The 17,372-nt window shown below is 38.1% G+C and overlaps 2 protein-coding genes across 3 annotated transcripts in view; both read right to left on the reverse strand.

Annotated features, from left to right (window-relative positions):
- si:dkey-71d15.2 (SH3 domain-containing kinase-binding protein 1) overlaps positions 1-5,625 on the reverse strand; it is a 6,021-nt gene extending 396 nt beyond the window's left edge. The window contains exons 1-8 of the mRNA XM_038277370.1: positions 5,498-5,625; positions 5,152-5,229; positions 4,969-5,063; positions 1,934-2,041; positions 1,650-1,858; positions 1,397-1,460; positions 1,257-1,316; positions 1-55 (exon numbers count right to left, since the gene is read on the reverse strand). The exon at positions 1-55 is cut by the window's left edge and continues 396 nt beyond it. Coding sequence (XP_038133298.1) covers positions 1,278-1,316; positions 1,397-1,460; positions 1,650-1,858; positions 1,934-2,041; positions 4,969-5,063; positions 5,152-5,182 — 546 coding nt within the window. The 5' untranslated portion in view covers positions 5,183-5,229; positions 5,498-5,625 and the 3' untranslated portion in view covers positions 1-55; positions 1,257-1,277. The remainder of the gene's footprint in view (positions 56-1,256; positions 1,317-1,396; positions 1,461-1,649; positions 1,859-1,933; positions 2,042-4,968; positions 5,064-5,151; positions 5,230-5,497) is intronic.
- A 1,378-nt stretch (positions 5,626-7,003) lies between these two features.
- Positions 7,004-16,618, reverse strand: si:ch211-114c12.2 (uncharacterized protein LOC336578 homolog). Of its 2 annotated transcripts, none has more exons than XM_038277388.1 (10): positions 16,557-16,618; positions 14,992-15,060; positions 14,199-14,873; positions 13,220-13,858; positions 10,981-11,093; positions 10,723-10,825; positions 9,075-9,144; positions 7,804-7,872; positions 7,576-7,722; positions 7,004-7,441 (listed from the first exon to the last, which is right to left on the reverse strand). In XM_038277388.1, exons 2-9 carry the CDS (start codon positions 15,030-15,032, stop codon positions 7,588-7,590), a joined length of 1,845 nt encoding a protein of 614 aa, XP_038133316.1. In that variant the 5' UTR covers positions 15,033-15,060; positions 16,557-16,618; the 3' UTR covers positions 7,004-7,441; positions 7,576-7,587. The 2 variants fall into 2 exon arrangements, with proteins under 2 accessions (XP_038133316.1, XP_038133309.1); XM_038277381.1 differs by lacking the exon at positions 16,557-16,618 and adding an exon at positions 15,852-16,471.
- Between the last annotated feature and the right edge of the window lie 754 nt (positions 16,619-17,372).

Raw genomic sequence — 17,372 nt, forward strand, 5'->3', positions numbered from 1 at the left:
AGGGAGGAGGTTCTACCGTCTAATGATGGAGGTACCCTCTCTGATAAACCTCACTCTGTGGGGACACATTCATATGTTATGTTAAGATATGCAATTGCAGGTTCATTACATCAAAAGCTTGAAAGTGCATAAGAAAAAATATGTTACTGTCAAAAACATGCATCATCTCTCTGATGCATTTTCTTGACAGTAACATATTTTTTCCCAACAGTTTCTGGCAGACAGAATCCCTATTCAATTAAAGCACAGGGTTACCTATCTTAAAGATATAGTGGAGGATTTTCTTTTTCCAGGTGGATCATCAAAATAAGTGGTAGTTCCTAATTGTCAATCATTCTGGTGATACGTTTACGTAAGGACGTCCTACGTGCTCGTCCCGATTTTCACTTACCGGTGGTGAGTCTGACATAGTGGAAAACTCTACTACTGAAAAAATAAATCTTTTGGAAAGTAAGCTTATATGAGCGATGGAAACAGCAATTTTAAACAGCTCTCACACTTGTTTAATAGTTGTTCCCTATCTGGAGCAAGTACAGGGTTGTGCATGTGCATTTTTTTTTAACGGTGAGGGAGGGTCTTTTCAAAAATTTACGAAAATCCTCCACTATACCTTAAGAAAGCTAAGACCTGCATAATTTTAATACATGTTTTAAAAGACTTGTTTATTTCAACACGCATAGGTCTTTATTCAAATCAAACCCTGCCTCCAGTTTGCTAAAATCTTGACGTTTACTCTCCATTGTAATTTACATTTTTAATTATTTCTTTGCAATATATTTCAGCGCCATTTTAGTCAATCACTGTGACAAATTTATCAGAAAAATCTTGTTTGCCTATTTGCTTTAAAGGCTATAAGGTTTTGTGACTAGTGCCTTTAGAACATACATTTTTATGCAAAGGAGAGTAAAAAGTTCTCATCCAAGAAATTACTCCAGTAAAAGTTAAAAAGGCTATTTGCAGAGACATCAGGGCTTGATTGATCAGTCTTTGTGGGTCAAACATTAGCCCCGTCTGCAGCAATCTTGGACTTTTATGCTAATCAACTAAAGATGCCCTGAGTGATTAAGCAGATTCTTGGGATTGGATCAAACACCTAAGTAATTACCCAATGCCATGGCCTCTCATTTTAACACTAATTTAATACAACTTGGAATCAGTATCCTAATTGTTCCATTAAAACAGCATAAATTGATTATTGTCATTTTCAGTTCCATCAAACAAGATGACCAAACATATATAAAATTGGAAACTCTTGCCCTCTATGCAGTCGTTCCTCTTCATTTTGACATGTGCTTCTTCATCCGCTCGATTTCCATCTGAAACAAAGAAGGACGCAGTAACAAATGTCACAGGTCATGACCTTTAACCTTATTCCAGCAGCAACATGAACCTCTACCTGCAAAGTTAGGCGAATCCTCTTCTCTTCATCAAGCTCATTCATCAGCAGTTTAATTTCTTTGCTATTAAAGCATAAAAAGGTTAAAATGGATATTGCTCAGGTCAGAGGATTTTTAGCAGGTTCTGAGCACTTGATGAAATTGGTTGTGTCATTATTTTATTTTACTGCAAACAATTAAGGTAAAATCTGGGTGCAAATCAATTAGTAAGGTTAGAATATGTAGATGAGTGTAGAAGGTGTCTGTTCCTACTTGTGCTGACTCTTCATTAGTTCAAACCGCTCCCTGAGGTCTTTCATTTCCATCTGCAGCTGCTCTACATTTGCTTTAATGTTTTTCTCTTGGCCTCTCTGCTGGTGGTCTGAGTTGGATGCTGGAGATCCAGTTGGATGTAGTACAGCAGAGAGAGCTTTCGGCAGCAGGGTGGAGAAAGACTCCTTTGAATCGTTGTTGTCTGAAGCCTAAATGACAGAAAACGAACACATTTCCAGCTCAACAATAATCTATGAAGCATCGATGTTCCCAGTAGGTCTTACCTGAAGGACAGAACAATTTTCGTTTGCTCCCTGAATGCTTTCTTGATGTGTTGAAGAATTCATCTCTTCACTGCAGATTTCTCTTTTCTTCTCAATGATTAATGTTACCTGTAGTTAAAAACTAGTTTGAGTTTTTTTTCTACACACAATGTTATGTTAATTTGCAGAAGCTGGGGTAAAGTTTTATAACAACAGTACAATCTACAAACCTACCTTTGATGTGCGGGAACTATACTCAATGAAATATAAGTTTTAACTCAGTCATTAGTGTAAAGGTTATTGGCTCCCCCAACAGGTATCATAGCATAAATGTAATGAAAACACATATGAACCTTAGGCAGAAACACAGGGCCCAATACATCTTAGCCATTTTTCTACAGTAGTAGCCATTCAAAATGTCCCTTCCCAATCAAATGCCAGCAGAATGGCAGATAACTTCGAGCCACTGCCTTCTCACTTCACTCTGACTCAACGCTTTCAATGAATTGCAGGGTTTGACCAGGAGAAGGTGCTTCTCTTTAGATCTTAATGTCCACAAATCATGACAGAAAGAATATTTTAGAACAAAGATTGATGTTTAAAAAAGGAATCTCACAGGACCAGCCGAGGGCCCATCAAGGAAAGTGGGGAAATTTTGAATAGCTACTAGTGTAAATTGCAAAAACAACAGAATATAATTTCAAAGATTATATTCATAATTTCATTAATTCAACATATATTCATAATACAATAACTAAACTTTATCGATCTTATATTGGAGAAATTTACATCTGCATTTAACCCATCCCCTTGGGGAACAGTGGGCTGCCATTGTGGGGCGCCAAGGGAGCATTGTGGGATTAAGGGTCTTGCTCAGGAACCCAGAGCGGTAGTCTGTGGGAGTTGAGTGTGAAGGATAATACCTTGTTCTACTCTTGTGAATCTGCTTTCACTTCAATCTCTCAAAAAAAGAGAAAGAAAATAATCCCCGGGTTCACCCCATAAAATTTTTTTCAGTGTGACACGTAGGCCAATGCTACAAAAAACACTTAACTCTGACTGAAATATGTCTCCTGTGCTGGAAACAGACACTGCCAAAACTGTAAGTTGAGCAAGTATTTTTTTTTTTCTTGAATTAAGTGTATTTTCTCTAATTTGAGTAGGTATGTAAAAAATTGCCAATGCAATAGAATGATTTATGTTTAAAATAAGAAATAAGAACATGATGGTTTTATTTTAAGTGCATCATATCCAAATACGGTATCTTATTTTAAGGGAAGAAACACTCCTTTCTTTGATTGATCATCTTATAATCCTGCTCAAATTAAAGACAAATGCCCCTGATTGTTAGAAATGTGTAATTATTTAAATCAGTGTTTTTCAGTTTAATTCTAAATAACTGTCTTATGATGATATGCTGGCATAAGAGACTATAATTTATTCATCCCTTGGACCAGTTCAGTTTTCGCCTTTCCAATTCACTTTACGATTATTCAGAAATTACCGTTAGTTTTAAGCTCCAGCCATATTAAGCTACTATTTGTTAGATTAGGAGTCTGGACTCTGGAGCCTTGGTTTTGTGGCTATCTCAATATACCAATAATGCAGTCTTGCCATGTTTATTTTTTTTATTTATTCATTTTGTTATATGAGTTCTCCCTCCGGTGCCAAAACAGGAACACACACTCAGACACTTCAAAATTGTGTCAGGAGGCGATGCTCGACAAAACCCACTCAGTGATGCCACAACACCAAGGGTACCTGGCATGCCTGAATGCAGATGGTTTTTGCATTTTTTAAGAAATATATTATTTAACAAATGCATAACCTTTTGAATGTAAAATGTTAGTTCCAACATAGAGAATGTTGATCTTAATTTCACTATAAGTAAAACCAGAAACATACAGCAGCTTTTTACCCCTGTTTAACATGTTGCTTGGTTACTTTGCTCTAAGATGCAAAAGGTTGGTACAAGAGTGGTTTAGACCCATATAACATATTTTGTAGTACACCAATACAGTATGCTGATAAATATACTGACAACAGCTTTTCAGATGAAAACTCTGACACAAATAAAGGCCAATTTGTGTCGTAAAATAGTCAGAAAATTTCAACCGTTTTGGAGCAATCCTCATCATAAAACAAGATCACCTGTACTTTGCTAAACTCCACTTGAATAAGAGCTGCAACTGGTTATCTAATCAGAGCAGAAAAATCTACAAGTTTTTTTGACTGTTTATACAGTTTATCTTGAAAGATCAACGAAACGGGAAGGCCAGGGATCCTTCTCTCTGTCTGCTTTAATTTCTTCGATCCATCTATCCATCTTCTGACAAGCTTAATCCCAAGTGGGGTCGCAAGGGGTGCAGGTGCATATCTCCAGCTTAATACAGGTGAGAGGCGGGGTACACCCTGGACAGGTCGCCAGTACATCGCAGGGTAACACAGAGACAAACAGGACAAACAACCATGCACATACACACACACCTAAGAATTTTGAGAAGCCAGTTAACCTAACAGGAAGCTGGGAACCCACAACCCTGTTGCTGCAAGGCAGCCCGCTTTTTTTTTGTTTTTCAATATATTACTTGCAAAAAAGGTTCCATTACCTGTAGAGGTGCAAGTGTGGAGAATCTCTGCAAACACTTCCTAATGTCTGACATTTCCCTTACAGAATAATTACACCTAAAGTTTATATTTCATGCAGTTTTACTAAGATTCTGCTGCAATAAAAAATATATATTTGTTTTTTTCCAAATATATTATTTAATAACTTTAAAATGAAGAACTGTGATTTTAATCCTAATGAAATAATCACCCTTATAAAAGAGCTCATCAGCTACTGAGAACTATCAACCTTTATTACAAGGAGTCAGTGTAGATATCTTCAGCTGCAGCACATGCCTGTGTGTGTAAGGGCCAGCTCAGGAAAGTTAAATTTATCCCAAGGACAGCGGGAACACAGATAACACCACGCACACTTTTCTAAAAGGGCTCCAAGTTATGGGAGAGGTGCTTCAGTGCAATGCAAAGACTTGGCTTCATTTTATACTTCCCAGAGACTGAAGCTCTGACTGTAAGGCCTCCTCTGCTGCAGGAGCTCTCTGCTCACTCAGGCTCTCCCATACAATTGAATCAAACTCGTCTGTGTCTTTAAGAGAAACAGAAAACAAATAATAAAGCTGTCCTTAAAGGGAGAGGATTTCTAAAGTTTCACATTCTATAGTTACAGAGCTTACCCGGAATGAGGGCTGAGTTATAGCTGCCCATCTTATCAGAGCTGAACACAAGCAGAGAAAAACCTGCCTGGGCTAAATCTATAAACAAGATTGAAAAGTAAGATTCAGAAATTGGTGCAGGTTCAATCACTCACAGAAACAGACATTGTTTCCTGTCACCAAAAGAATAAATAACTATTTGGGAACTTTAGTTCCTCACATTAGCAGAAGCTGAAGGCCACATGTTAAAGCAGCTGTTAATCAGATCCAAAGGTTGAACAGATGAGCAGCATACGCTGGTTAAGATGCATTAAATTTCTAATTCAACAAAACAATCTGTGAGAAGTAAAGAGCCTGGAGCACTCACCTTGTTTTTACACTGCCACGTCTGATAAACAGCAGCATCTGAGGTAACTCGATCCCATCTTTTGTAATGGGCTGCATGTTGTAATGAGGAGTGGTGCTCTCACAGCTAAGTTTAGAGCAGGACAACAAATATTATGGGGTAGTGTTTTAGGAGTAATGGCTGTCACAACCTGAGCAGCTGATTCGGATGGAATTTGATGATTTATTTAAGGCCCTCAGGATGATTTTATTTCCTAAAACATTTAGGAAGATATTTCTTGTGATACTAGAATGGACCAATATGAAATTCTCTTTTTCAAGGATGTTTAGAAAGTGGAAAAAGTTTGAGAGCTTGCAAAAGCAACAAAGTATATTTATTGATTACTTTGTGGCAACGGATTCAATACCCTAGTGAGATGAGTAGAACCAAGACAGTCCCCTTTTTAATTAAGAAATATAGCTGTCCTAAATTTTTTGTGCAATTTCTATGCTGTTTTTTTTTAGTTTTTTTTTTTAAACAGGTGGTGTAGAATTTGTAGCAGTGTGGTACTATGCATAAATACATCAGGTGGTTTTCTTAAAAAGATTCTTTAAAATTATACAGAAATGTACCATTAAAAAAATTAGATCTGTATTTTTGAATATTCAAGAAGTACATGAATTTAAAAGTTAACTATTGTCAAAAGTGATTACCTCAATACTTGTAAGTAGATGTTTTACCAAGTAACATTTAACTGAGTAAGATTTGATTTTGAGTGTTAATTTTATTCAAGTACTATTGTTGAGTACTTCGTCCACCTCCATGGACAATCCTGTGCATATTTACATCGGTGACCAAGGGGTCCCCAGACAACCGTCCTCAATCTGCACAACTGGAACCTGGATTCATCCGTGGACATCAATTCTCCAGCGTGCCATGGGCCAATAGACATGTTTCCCATGCGTGTCGGTTCCTACGCCAGACAACAGTCAGATCCAGACCACAGTTGTGTGTGGCGATCTTGTTAAAACTTACTTTTAAACTGCCTATTGCCATTGAGCCGTGCTGCTACTGCTCTGGTGGACATCTCTGCAAGCAATGGCAGCAGCTGCATCACTTGTGTGAAAATGTGACATTTTGTGTTGGCCTTTATTCCCCAGTCCAAGAATCCTCCAGCTGTTGCTCATTTTGTCTGAATACCTAATGGACATATCCCACCTATGCATAGAGTTAAAAAAAAAAACTCAGAGTAATGCTTACTGAAATAAAGTTGGATTAAAAATCATACACAAATCAAGAATATATTATTTTGTATAATTCAATGTCATTTACAGTTAACTCCTCATAGCAACAATGCTTCGGTTCAGTGTGAATAAGTCTAAGCAATTTTGTGTGTAGTAAAGGGCAGACAACATTAGACTGCACTGAATACTTCAAGATAAGGTTTATATAAAAGCATTTATTTTTAAACACAAAACATGCTTTTCAAACAAGGAGTGAACAGCACCCACATCAATCTTTTTTTTTTTTTTTTTTTTTTTAAACAAAGCAATAGTGATCTCTACAGTTCATATAAAACAAATTTTAAGTCTTAAAAAAAAAAAAAAAAAGATTTGAGTTATATTTCAGATTTTTTTAATCATAAGTAGCCCGCTGACAGTACGGTACAAGCCTATAAAGACACGTATTAAAGAAAATGTCTGATTGCTTCTTGTAAACAAAAGAAAACACTAGCATATCTTAAGTAAAACCAGCACTGACAACTTTTAAAGCAACTTCTCCCAAACCAGTGTCCAAAAATAAGATGCTCTTACAATTAGAAACTTTCTAAAAATAGATACACTAAAGGTTAAATAAAGCAATTGAAACACCAAGGACCACATCGTAGGGGGAACACCTTGACAACATACAAGCTGCTCAGGTTTGGGAAATCCATCTTGGCAGGTTTTAGTGTTTCCCAGCTTTTACATTCACAATTTTACACCTGTGTGAAAACAAAGAACAAAACAGCTCATCTGAGTACAATTATGAGGAACATGTATATCTTCCCTACTCTAAATAGTTTAACACCAATAACGAGGCAGGTAAAAGTATTAAAGTATAACATTTGTATAGCTTACCAGAGTTTATCACTAGCGTTGGATGGGTCCTCTGTTGTACGGAGCTCGCTGGCGCATCACCCTCATGTTTCGGTATTTAGACACGATGCTGTAGCTTTTTCTGAACACTGGTCTCTGATATGGAAACGGGCGAGGAACTATGGTCTCCTTTGAAAACAAGAAATTTTTAGTATTTTTTTTAAGAGATTTATCTACTGCCAAAGATGTGCTAACAGTAGAGCCACATACCATCAGAGGTCTTCTGACATTTTCTGACAGGTCTGGGCCTGTGCTCCTCGAACCAGGAAACCTTGGCCGCTGTAACGTATTGACAGAAGGTGAACACAAAGTCATACGTTCTGGAGTCTGTTTCACAAAGCAGGTTTACTGAAAACTAAGTTTTCTAAACCTGAAATCAGGGAAACTGAGTTTTCCATTTCAGAGTTCCCTCAACCTCTATTTCAGTGACTGCAGTAACATTCTCCCCAGACCTAACCTGGTTGTCAGCAGGTTTTATTGTCCTCCGTCTCCACTCTCCTTACAGCCAATCGCATTTTTTTCTTGATTTAGTCAGATTTTTGTTGTAGTTTTGTATTTTACTAAGAAGAAATATATTTAAGATATAAATACATATTCAGTTAAGCTGATAAATGTCAAAACTGCCATGTAAAATGTGTAAACATTTCTAGGTATATAAAACCTAATTCTTACTAGTATAATTTTGTTTTTTGCATTCTGAAATTTGGTTTCCACTGCAAAAATTTCATTTAGAAAATATATTTGTTAGGTCAAGGAGTGTAATTTTGATATTATTTTAGTGATCTGCAAATGGCATGACAGATAAAAAAAAAAATGTAAAAACAGCCTGCCATAACACACTACATTTAAAGCTATGCATGAACTCCAGCAACCATCTCCACCATCTTTCTCTCCTTTCTTTCCTTCAAAACACATTCCCCTATTACTTATTTTTTCCAATTCTTCATTTAAATCTCTAGTTTCAGTGGGTTGCCATGGGCACTTCCTGATGCCTGTTGTCATGGTGACTCGTCAAATCGGGGCTCCACTGATAATGGCTTTTCATACTTGCTACATACGTGTCCAACTCTGAGTGGACCTACTAAGAGTTGATTAAACGATTTCATAGCAGCCCTTGTGAAGCTGAAAACTCAACTTTAGGCTATATCAATCTAGTGTTGAGGATTTTAGTCAGAGTTTGTTAAACCTGCTTCATGAAACGGACCCCTGCTCTCAGATTTTGATCTCTTTCATCCTCAACACTGTAAATTTATTCCGTTACTATATTTAGCAACTGTTTCAGACCCATTCGTTTTTATACTGTCACACTTAAATTTTCACTAATTGTTTCACAATATTGATACACCATATTGATAAGTATAAATTAAAGCAGTAGTATCCATAAACCCTTAATGATACCCAATCCATAGTCATTCGATTCCTCAAACAAATTAAACATGCCTACATCAATGCATGTATAGTTTTATCCTACATTTACGTACTTGCATTGGTCCTGGTCTCCTGAAAGGCAGCCGTGGAGGTCTGCTGCCGTCATGCATCTCATTAACAGGTCTGGAAAATGATTGATGATTATAGGTTACAAATGCATAATATCATTACACTGCAATGAAATAAAAGAAAAAAAATAGAGCCTTTTAACAAAAACAACTTGTCTATACATTACACTTATAATTAATGTGTATCATAGAAAGTTTTGCACAATTGTGAAATTAAGAGGAAAAACATTTTTGCCCTTTTTTTGTTAAAAACAGAAAGGGCTCTGAGGTCAGTAGAGTGAAGAACTGGCTTTCTCTGCAGTCATAGCTTTTATTCATTTTTGTTGGTGTAAAATTAACCTGGTTTTCACACAGAATATAACATTTATTTCCCCTCTAGTTGGCAAGATGTCCGGTCAGTCTGAGCTTGGAAACATGAATTTTCAAGTCTTGCTACAGATTTAAATTAGGTTTCGGAGTCAAAGTTGAGTTGGTCGCTCTAAAACAACACCCACTGATTCACACTATTTAATTGTTATTTTAGTTGGTTTGGAGGAGTGTCCCATTAAACAAACAAAGCTTTTCATGATTAAGATAAAACATCCACACCATGCTGCTGCTGCTGCTGCTACCACCAACATGGGAATGGTGTGTTTAAGATTGTATCTTGGATCTTTTCACTGTCCCACCATATAAAGAATTCCGATTGTTCAGAATGACGCTAGTCTAAATCTGGTCAAATGAAACAGACAGATGGAAATCCAATCATTGATAAGCAAGGGTAAATGTATCTTAATTTGCAATTAAACAATAAATCAGTTTAATCAATTATTGATTATCATAAACTAATCGTCAAACAAGTATAGAGACTGGCCTTTAGCAGACAGAGCAACACACTCAGAGCAGTAATTGCATATACTAAAATTGTAAAAGAAAAACATTTTTTTTATCTATATCTCTATCCATCCATCTATCGAGAGAAAGATTTTCATTTAAGATAAAAAAAAAATAAAAAAAAGCTTTTTTTTGTAAATATACTATATTCAGAAATCCTTAAGTGGATTTCGCAAATTTCCTTAACCATTTTTCTATAGGAATAACATCCATAACACCCTTCTATTACTTTCAAATGTTGGGTCAGCAAAGTACAAGACCACTGACAAATGTTTCTATCTAAACTCTGGACCTCTGCAGCTCGTCTTGATTAAAGCGCACATCACCCATCTGTCAGTTCAGAAGGACGGCCATGTTAATACAGGCTTGCAGTTCAGCCATTTTTGTTCCAAATTTTTCCTGATCCATTGTCCGTGTTCCCTTCCCTTCATGGTGCCCTCTCCTCTCTTAAGTTCTTTAATAAATGACTATAACATAACATAACTAAAAATTAAAGTGCACACCAAGAATTATAGATTCCAACAGGCAGTCTGTTGCAGTTAACAGTGTTTAACATTGAGTAAATGCTGTAATAAACCTATGCATTCTACTCTTCAGTTTTTAACTTGAAAAGAAAAATTTTAAAGCCAGGTATCATTTACATTTTACTGTGTAATCAAGTCTCAGTAATCATACAATCAAATTTACAGTAGTATCAACACAAAGTGTGAAAAGGATGGAGGGATTGGAATACTTTCACAACACAGGAAGCATTAGGTACCTAAACACTCTTTTGTCCAAGTAGTCACGTTTTCTTTCTTCAGATGATCTGGAATCAATTGAGAGGCGTCTATGCGATGTGCTTTCCCCATCTGAACTGCGGTCTAAGTAAAAACACAAATAAAAGCAATGTTTTAAGCTTAAGACTTCACCAACCTCAGGTTTGAGTTAAAGGCATGTATATCAGATCTGAAAAAGCCTGCTGGTTATCCTCCAGATTGTATTAGAACACTTCAGATCATTTGTGGAACTGACGTACCGGTTTTGGACTTCGGGCTGGAAGCTTTTGGAGGCGAGCCGTCTTTGGACGAACTTGGTCCCGGAGGCCAGTGAGACAAAACGACGAGATCACGTTTCTCTATGGGAGAAGATCTGAGGAGGGACCAACAACCGTGCCGCTTTAACATAGACAATTATTTCCATTAAAAGCACAGGTTCCAATATTATTACTTCAACAGATTAAGTAGGTGAAAAGGAAAATGTATTACCCTGCCAGCTTTTAGATGTTATGCACAATTAATTAGAAAAGAATAGAAAGCCACACATTACTTGGGTACTTACAAAAACCCTGGAATGTCCATGCTTCTTTACTCCTATTTTGTAACCTGAACCAATCTGAGTTGTCTCCATTTATTCATCAATTGTTAGAGCAGCCAAATCCTGGTGGGACTTTAAGACACTGGACTGCTTTGTATCAAATCCTCTTCCTTTTATTTTTAAACATGGTGGGTGTTTGGACACCAAACTTCAGATGATTTCATCAGCAGCCAATCGTTGATTTCACAAGCTTTCTCTGGTAACAGATTTTATTCCAGGGGTCTTAAAAGATGCGTGCCGTTTAGCTGAAGACATCTGCAGTTTAAGGGGTGTGAGAAATCTTATTTTCTTACTCATCTGATTCTCAATGTTTGGCCACTTTACTGAAGACGTTGCAAAGCTAACATCCAATAAATGCACTCCTCTGAATGGTTGGAGTGGCTCTTCTTTCTCCTCCTCTGGAAAGCTCTATTAGGTTGAACTGTCAGGAACTGAATTGGAGCATCTTCAGCGCAGCAGGCTGATTTAGATACGTTAAGCCTGACTTGGTAATGGTTGGATTTCCATCCGTCTTCATATGTTCGTCTGAACATATTTAGGGGACAGTCCCCATGCTTGATCCCTTTGGTATCAAATCATAACACAATCCACTTGAGAGCTCCATTTTTGGTGTTCTGATATCCCCCTCCTTTTTGGGATTTTAGTTATCGCTTTGAGTTTTGGTTGTGGTCTTTTCCATGCGTTTGAAAATGGCTCATTTCTAAACAATCGACTCAGGACGATATTTGCCAAGTAATTATCCAGTTTTTAATGGTTCATGTTTGGGATGCGAGGCGGCAGACAATCCTGATGAAATTGTTGTGACCCAGAAAAGGCAGAGCCCTCATTCATGGTGTCCACACAGTGGTATGTGTTATTCCTCTTCACTTTATGTATTTTGAATGGGACCGACGTTAACGTCACACTTTTACACATCAGATGATGGAGAACTATGAGTGGACATTGGGTAACTGAATCTTCAGGGCATTTTCCTTTCACTTTGATTTCCACTTCTTTAAATATATCTTTAATTTCTCCATTAATAAGATGTATTATCGATTCAAAAATTGTATAATTGTAGTGTATAATTTCTTTCCTTTTACATAATTTATTTAGGACTTAAAAAAAAAAAGCTTTTCTGCTTGTTTAAACAACATGGGAGATAAATTCTAATGGCCACAATCGGTTAATGGTTATGAAAGCAAACTTCCTCGACTGACATTCAAATAGGGTCATTCTGCAAACTTTTCTTGCATTTTTTTTAAAGGGCTCTCTTGGTAAAAAAGCCCCATTCAACTCATTGTATTAAATGCAGATTGGTCTTCAGCCTTATGAATTTCTTTTTCCAGCAAGCCCGTTTTTGATGAGAGGGCCATGAAGAGTTGCTGGTTATCATGGGGGCAAAATAGTTTCTCTACTCAAAGCTTTATGGCTGATTGCTTTCCAGTAAATTAAAAGCTGTAGGAGGCGGTTTAGGCCAGGGTCAAGTCATCCTGAGTCCTCTTCATGAAAAGGGGAAACGGAGCACATCTATGTGATGCAAGTTTCGACTCTTTAATGATACTGTAGATTTTTTCGCAGCATGCACGGAGGCCTTTTCAGCTTTAGGCTCAGAGAGGATTAAACCCTTCTCCTTATCACATTTGCAGGACTGGCAGGCCAGCTTTAACAATGTAGCTTGTTACTGAAGATTTTTTTCATCCAAACTTGAGAGGTAGGCATTTTTTGACAAATGTAGCACGTAGTTTAGGGCAGCATTTCAGAATAATGGTGGCTTCGCATCATATTCATCGCCTGGTGCACATATAGCTCATGACATCTCCTTCCACTGCTGGCACCCTTTTTCACATATTCTTGACCTCTTAAATCATCATCATCATCATCAAGCCCCTGCGAACAGTGCTACAAGGAGAATACCATACCTGTGTTTGCTCAACGACCGGCGAGACTCCACCTGTTCTTTTCCTGTGTCAGAGTCTCTTGAAGATTTGCTGGCACTGTCGTCCTCTCTGGTTGGCGATTGTTCAGGTCTTGGCTTTCGTTGTTCCTCTTTGGGCGGAGAATCCACCTTCATCTGGAAACGTCTCTTCCTGATGGCAAGAATGGAGCTGGCATGTCCCCGTGTGGCAATTTCACCAAAACGAGGCCTTGGTCTCATTGTTGGAGGAATTCTCAGCCTCATGAGAGATGTTGCTCTAAATGGTCGGCCCCTGGTGTGGTAGCCTCTACCCCTAAAAGAAAATGGGGGCCTACCAAACAGCCTGGGGATACTCATCAGCTGAGGTCTCTCTCTCCTGGGATACTTCCCATAATAAGGCTCTGGGCCTGAAGAGGGCACGCCAATATTTGATATTCTCCTCTTGCGGGGTCCTAAATCATTCCTCTCTGGAAGGCTCTTGTAGTAGGGTGATGAGGATGGTGGTGGAGGGCCTCCTTTCCATGAGGGAGCTCTGTAAGGGGGTGGGCGAGGGGCATTTTGTGCCCTCTCTCGACTGTGGGATCTGCTGCCTTGCCTCTCCACAGGACCACGCTGTCTCCTGGAATCTTGTTCGGATGACCACCTGCATATCCATCAAACAATAGAAAAATCATTATAATGACAGATCCATTGCCATTGTAAGTGGGATGCGGAAGGTTTAATTTTTATCTTTACAGTAGGCCTCTCAGAAGCCATGACAGAATCAAACGGTAGGAGGGGTACACTTTCAGAGACCAATCACAGAAGTAATGCTCCATTTAATCCCATCCACATCAGACCCAATTTAACCCCATGTAATTAATCAATAGCAGGAGCTGGGCAGAGCTCATCATTACAACTTCTATGACTTGGAGAAGTGGCCAACTTCAAGCCTCCTCCTGTTATACTTTTACCCAGCTTGGGGTGGTGCTTCATGCTTGTACCTCTCTGTACATGGGCCTCTTCCTGGCACATCTCTGAGGCTCCTGTGTGGCCCAGAGGGACGATGCTCTCCATTGTGGGGATGAGAGAACGATGCAGGTTCATTCCAGCGCTTCATGCCATGACCTGACTGTTCATAACCTCTTTCTCTTGGATGAGGGTCTCGACTGCGGTGATCTGGAGGAGGAAAACCTGACTGCCTTCTGGGACCCCTAAAAGATCCCCGGTAAGCAGGCGCAGCGCCTGGTCTCCTGTCAGCTGGGTGGCTACGAAAGTGTCTGGGAGAAGATGACCTGGGACCTGAGGAGTGGCCATGAAAAGGTGGACCCCTTTGACTCTGGTGTATGTGTGCAGGACTGTGAGGGGGTGAGCGGTGATGAGGGGTACGGCTGAGACGCAATGGAGACTGCCTGCGCTGGCTGTGATGTTGGTCCATTTTTGAAGGGTGGGATTGGAAGGAATCCTGACTGTGTGACCTCCAGTGATTAAACCGTGGCTCCCGATGAGACGCCATGTCAGGCGTTCTTCTGCCAGCCGGTGCTGGCCGCCCTCGTCCTCTACCTCTGGATTCTCTCCAGCTAGGAGATGCTTTATTAGAGTATTCCTGGTCATCTCTTCGACTTTTAGAGTTTGGGGTGTAACTCCCTTCATTATGTCGGTGAGAATCGTCATAGGGTCTGACAGAAAACAAATAAAGAAAGTTGGCTTACAATAAAACTTTATTCTCATGCATCTTAGATAAATATTGATGATTCCTTTAAAAAAAATAATAATAAAACATTTGTAGGGTGTTACCTGGGCTTAATGCGTGATGGTCCGTAATTCGTCCGAACCATCTTTGAAAGAGAGCGTATAACCTGTGTACTGAATGGGGAAAAAAAATAAAAAATGTTTGAACAACAATAACGAACAATCATAGAGCTAATAGCAACATTAGACAAAGCACAAAAAAGGATCACATTCATAATGTTGTTTGTACCATCAATCGATTAATTGGTAATCGGAAAAAAAACTATATATATATATATATATATATATATATATATATATATATAAAATAATGTTGATTTTGTAATGTAATGTTGATTTTTTTATAGAAATTATACAGTGAGTGATTTTTTTTTCTCTGCATCTATTGAATTAATAGAGAAAAAAACAACATTATAGATAAGTATCCCACAATCCATCAGTACACACAAAAAAGAAAACACATTACCACATGGAAACCCCTCTCTTCCTGAAACAAATTCACATTCATAGTAACTGGATGTAAATAAACATTGGTCATGGAGAGCTACAGTGTAACGCTGATATACTGAAAGTTAATGAAGGTACGGTGCGGCCAAAGTAATGAACATGACATTTTAGCTAAAAAAATAAATAAGTAAAATATCACAGTTCATAAAGTAGAATTAAAAATGTAATGAATTTAATCTAAAAAAAATAAAAATCAGACAATGAATGCTTAAAAAAATCTCAATAGAAAACCACATTTTATTATCATTAAAGCCGTCACTGAGTTTATGCATAGTTTGAGGGTACAGATCATCTGCTTAGCATTGCTTCTAACCGAAACATCAACTTTAAAGGTTTCACATGATTAATCCCAGTACATTAAATTTTGAACCACGTACATTAAATTATGAACCACGTACCACGAACCATCGTACATTAACGATGAACCACGTCCCATTTAAACCCTAGGTGTTTTTCATCTCTCCCTACACCCCCCTTTAATCCCAGCCTGAAGCTGCCTTTCTTTGCCCCTTCAGACAGATTTTTTTAATGGCTTCCCACACGCTGCTGCGGTGTATCCCATTTCACGGTTTAAGCGAAGAGTCGAGGCCCAAACGAAGCTCTTACAACTACGACAGGGCATGTCCGCTTTCTAGCCTACCTGCTCCCTCCGAATTTTTAGTAAGGCTGGTCGTGAATCGAAAGGGGGAAAATACGCCAGAAATCAATGTGCTTAATATGCTGGCAGCTACTGCAATTCGATTTGCCAACGGTTACGCGGTAGTCTTACTTTCCATATTTAGCTATAGATCTCAACAGCTGTTTAAAAAAAATGGTGATTAGGTGGGGAAAAAACAACCACAGCTTGTTTCCGCTCATTATAATTTTCGACATTTTTACTTTTATATCAAAAAACGAATTATACAAACCGACGTAACGCTAAAAGCTAATGACGTCTAGCTGTAATTTTAGCTCTTGGAAGGTTGCTGCTCAAACACTCGACAAAACGGTCCTAACAGCGTTCATTAGAGTCGTTGAAATATTCGTACAAGAAGTAAAAACGCTTATCTAAAAGAAACTGCCTAATTTCCAAGCAATGAATGAGCATAAGGCGTGCAACTTACCAACTGCAAACCGATACCTACTTAACGAGCTACGTGCGACGCAAATAGCATAAGATTTAGCTCTGCATTTTAAGTGGTTGGACACTAAGCTGGACAGCGCCACCAACGCCTAGGAGGGAATTTGCGTCTTTTTCTTCTTCTATTGATTTTTAATGGCGGTTGACAAACAACATTTAGGTGCATTACCGCCACCAACAAGTAAGGAGTGTGGACCAAAACACCGTTACTAAATTCTTCTTCCCAAACCAGTGATCCACAAATATCGAAACAAAAGATTATAACTCATGTTAAAAGAATCATTTTAAAGATATTTATAATGTTTAAATGTACCTTTTCCTGTTTAAGATACCTAATCAATTCCAGTCCTTGTAATATTTCCTACAGTTATATATTAAATGTTCTATTGTCTCATTTTCCCCACAGTAATCACATCTTCCTGTTTCATGTTTTCCCATTATAAGTAATCTTGAGTTAAGTCCTGTATGCCCCAATCTTAATCTAGTTATTATCATTTCCTGAACTCTGTTACTTCCACTTTTTCATCTGATTTCTCCAGCCTTCGCTTGTATTCTATAGAACCATCTTCCTCTAATATTATCTTCCCACAGTTTTTGCCATTTGTAATTAATTTTCTTCCTGATTATGCTCTTAATTTCTGGTTTACTATTGCAACTCTAATATCGATTTCACTCCTGTTTGTAGATTCTTTTGCTTTTGAATTTGCGTCTTAATGCCAGTGTCGCAATATATTCTTTCTTTATTTTAATTATCACAAAAATAAAAATATATAAACGTATTTACTTCTTGATTAAGGAA

This window comes from Cyprinodon tularosa, unplaced genomic scaffold (assembly GCF_016077235.1).
Source record: "Cyprinodon tularosa strain WSP-4 unplaced genomic scaffold, ASM1607723v1 ctg101, whole genome shotgun sequence".
NCBI classification, from domain to species: Eukaryota; Metazoa; Chordata; class Actinopteri; order Cyprinodontiformes; family Cyprinodontidae; genus Cyprinodon; species Cyprinodon tularosa.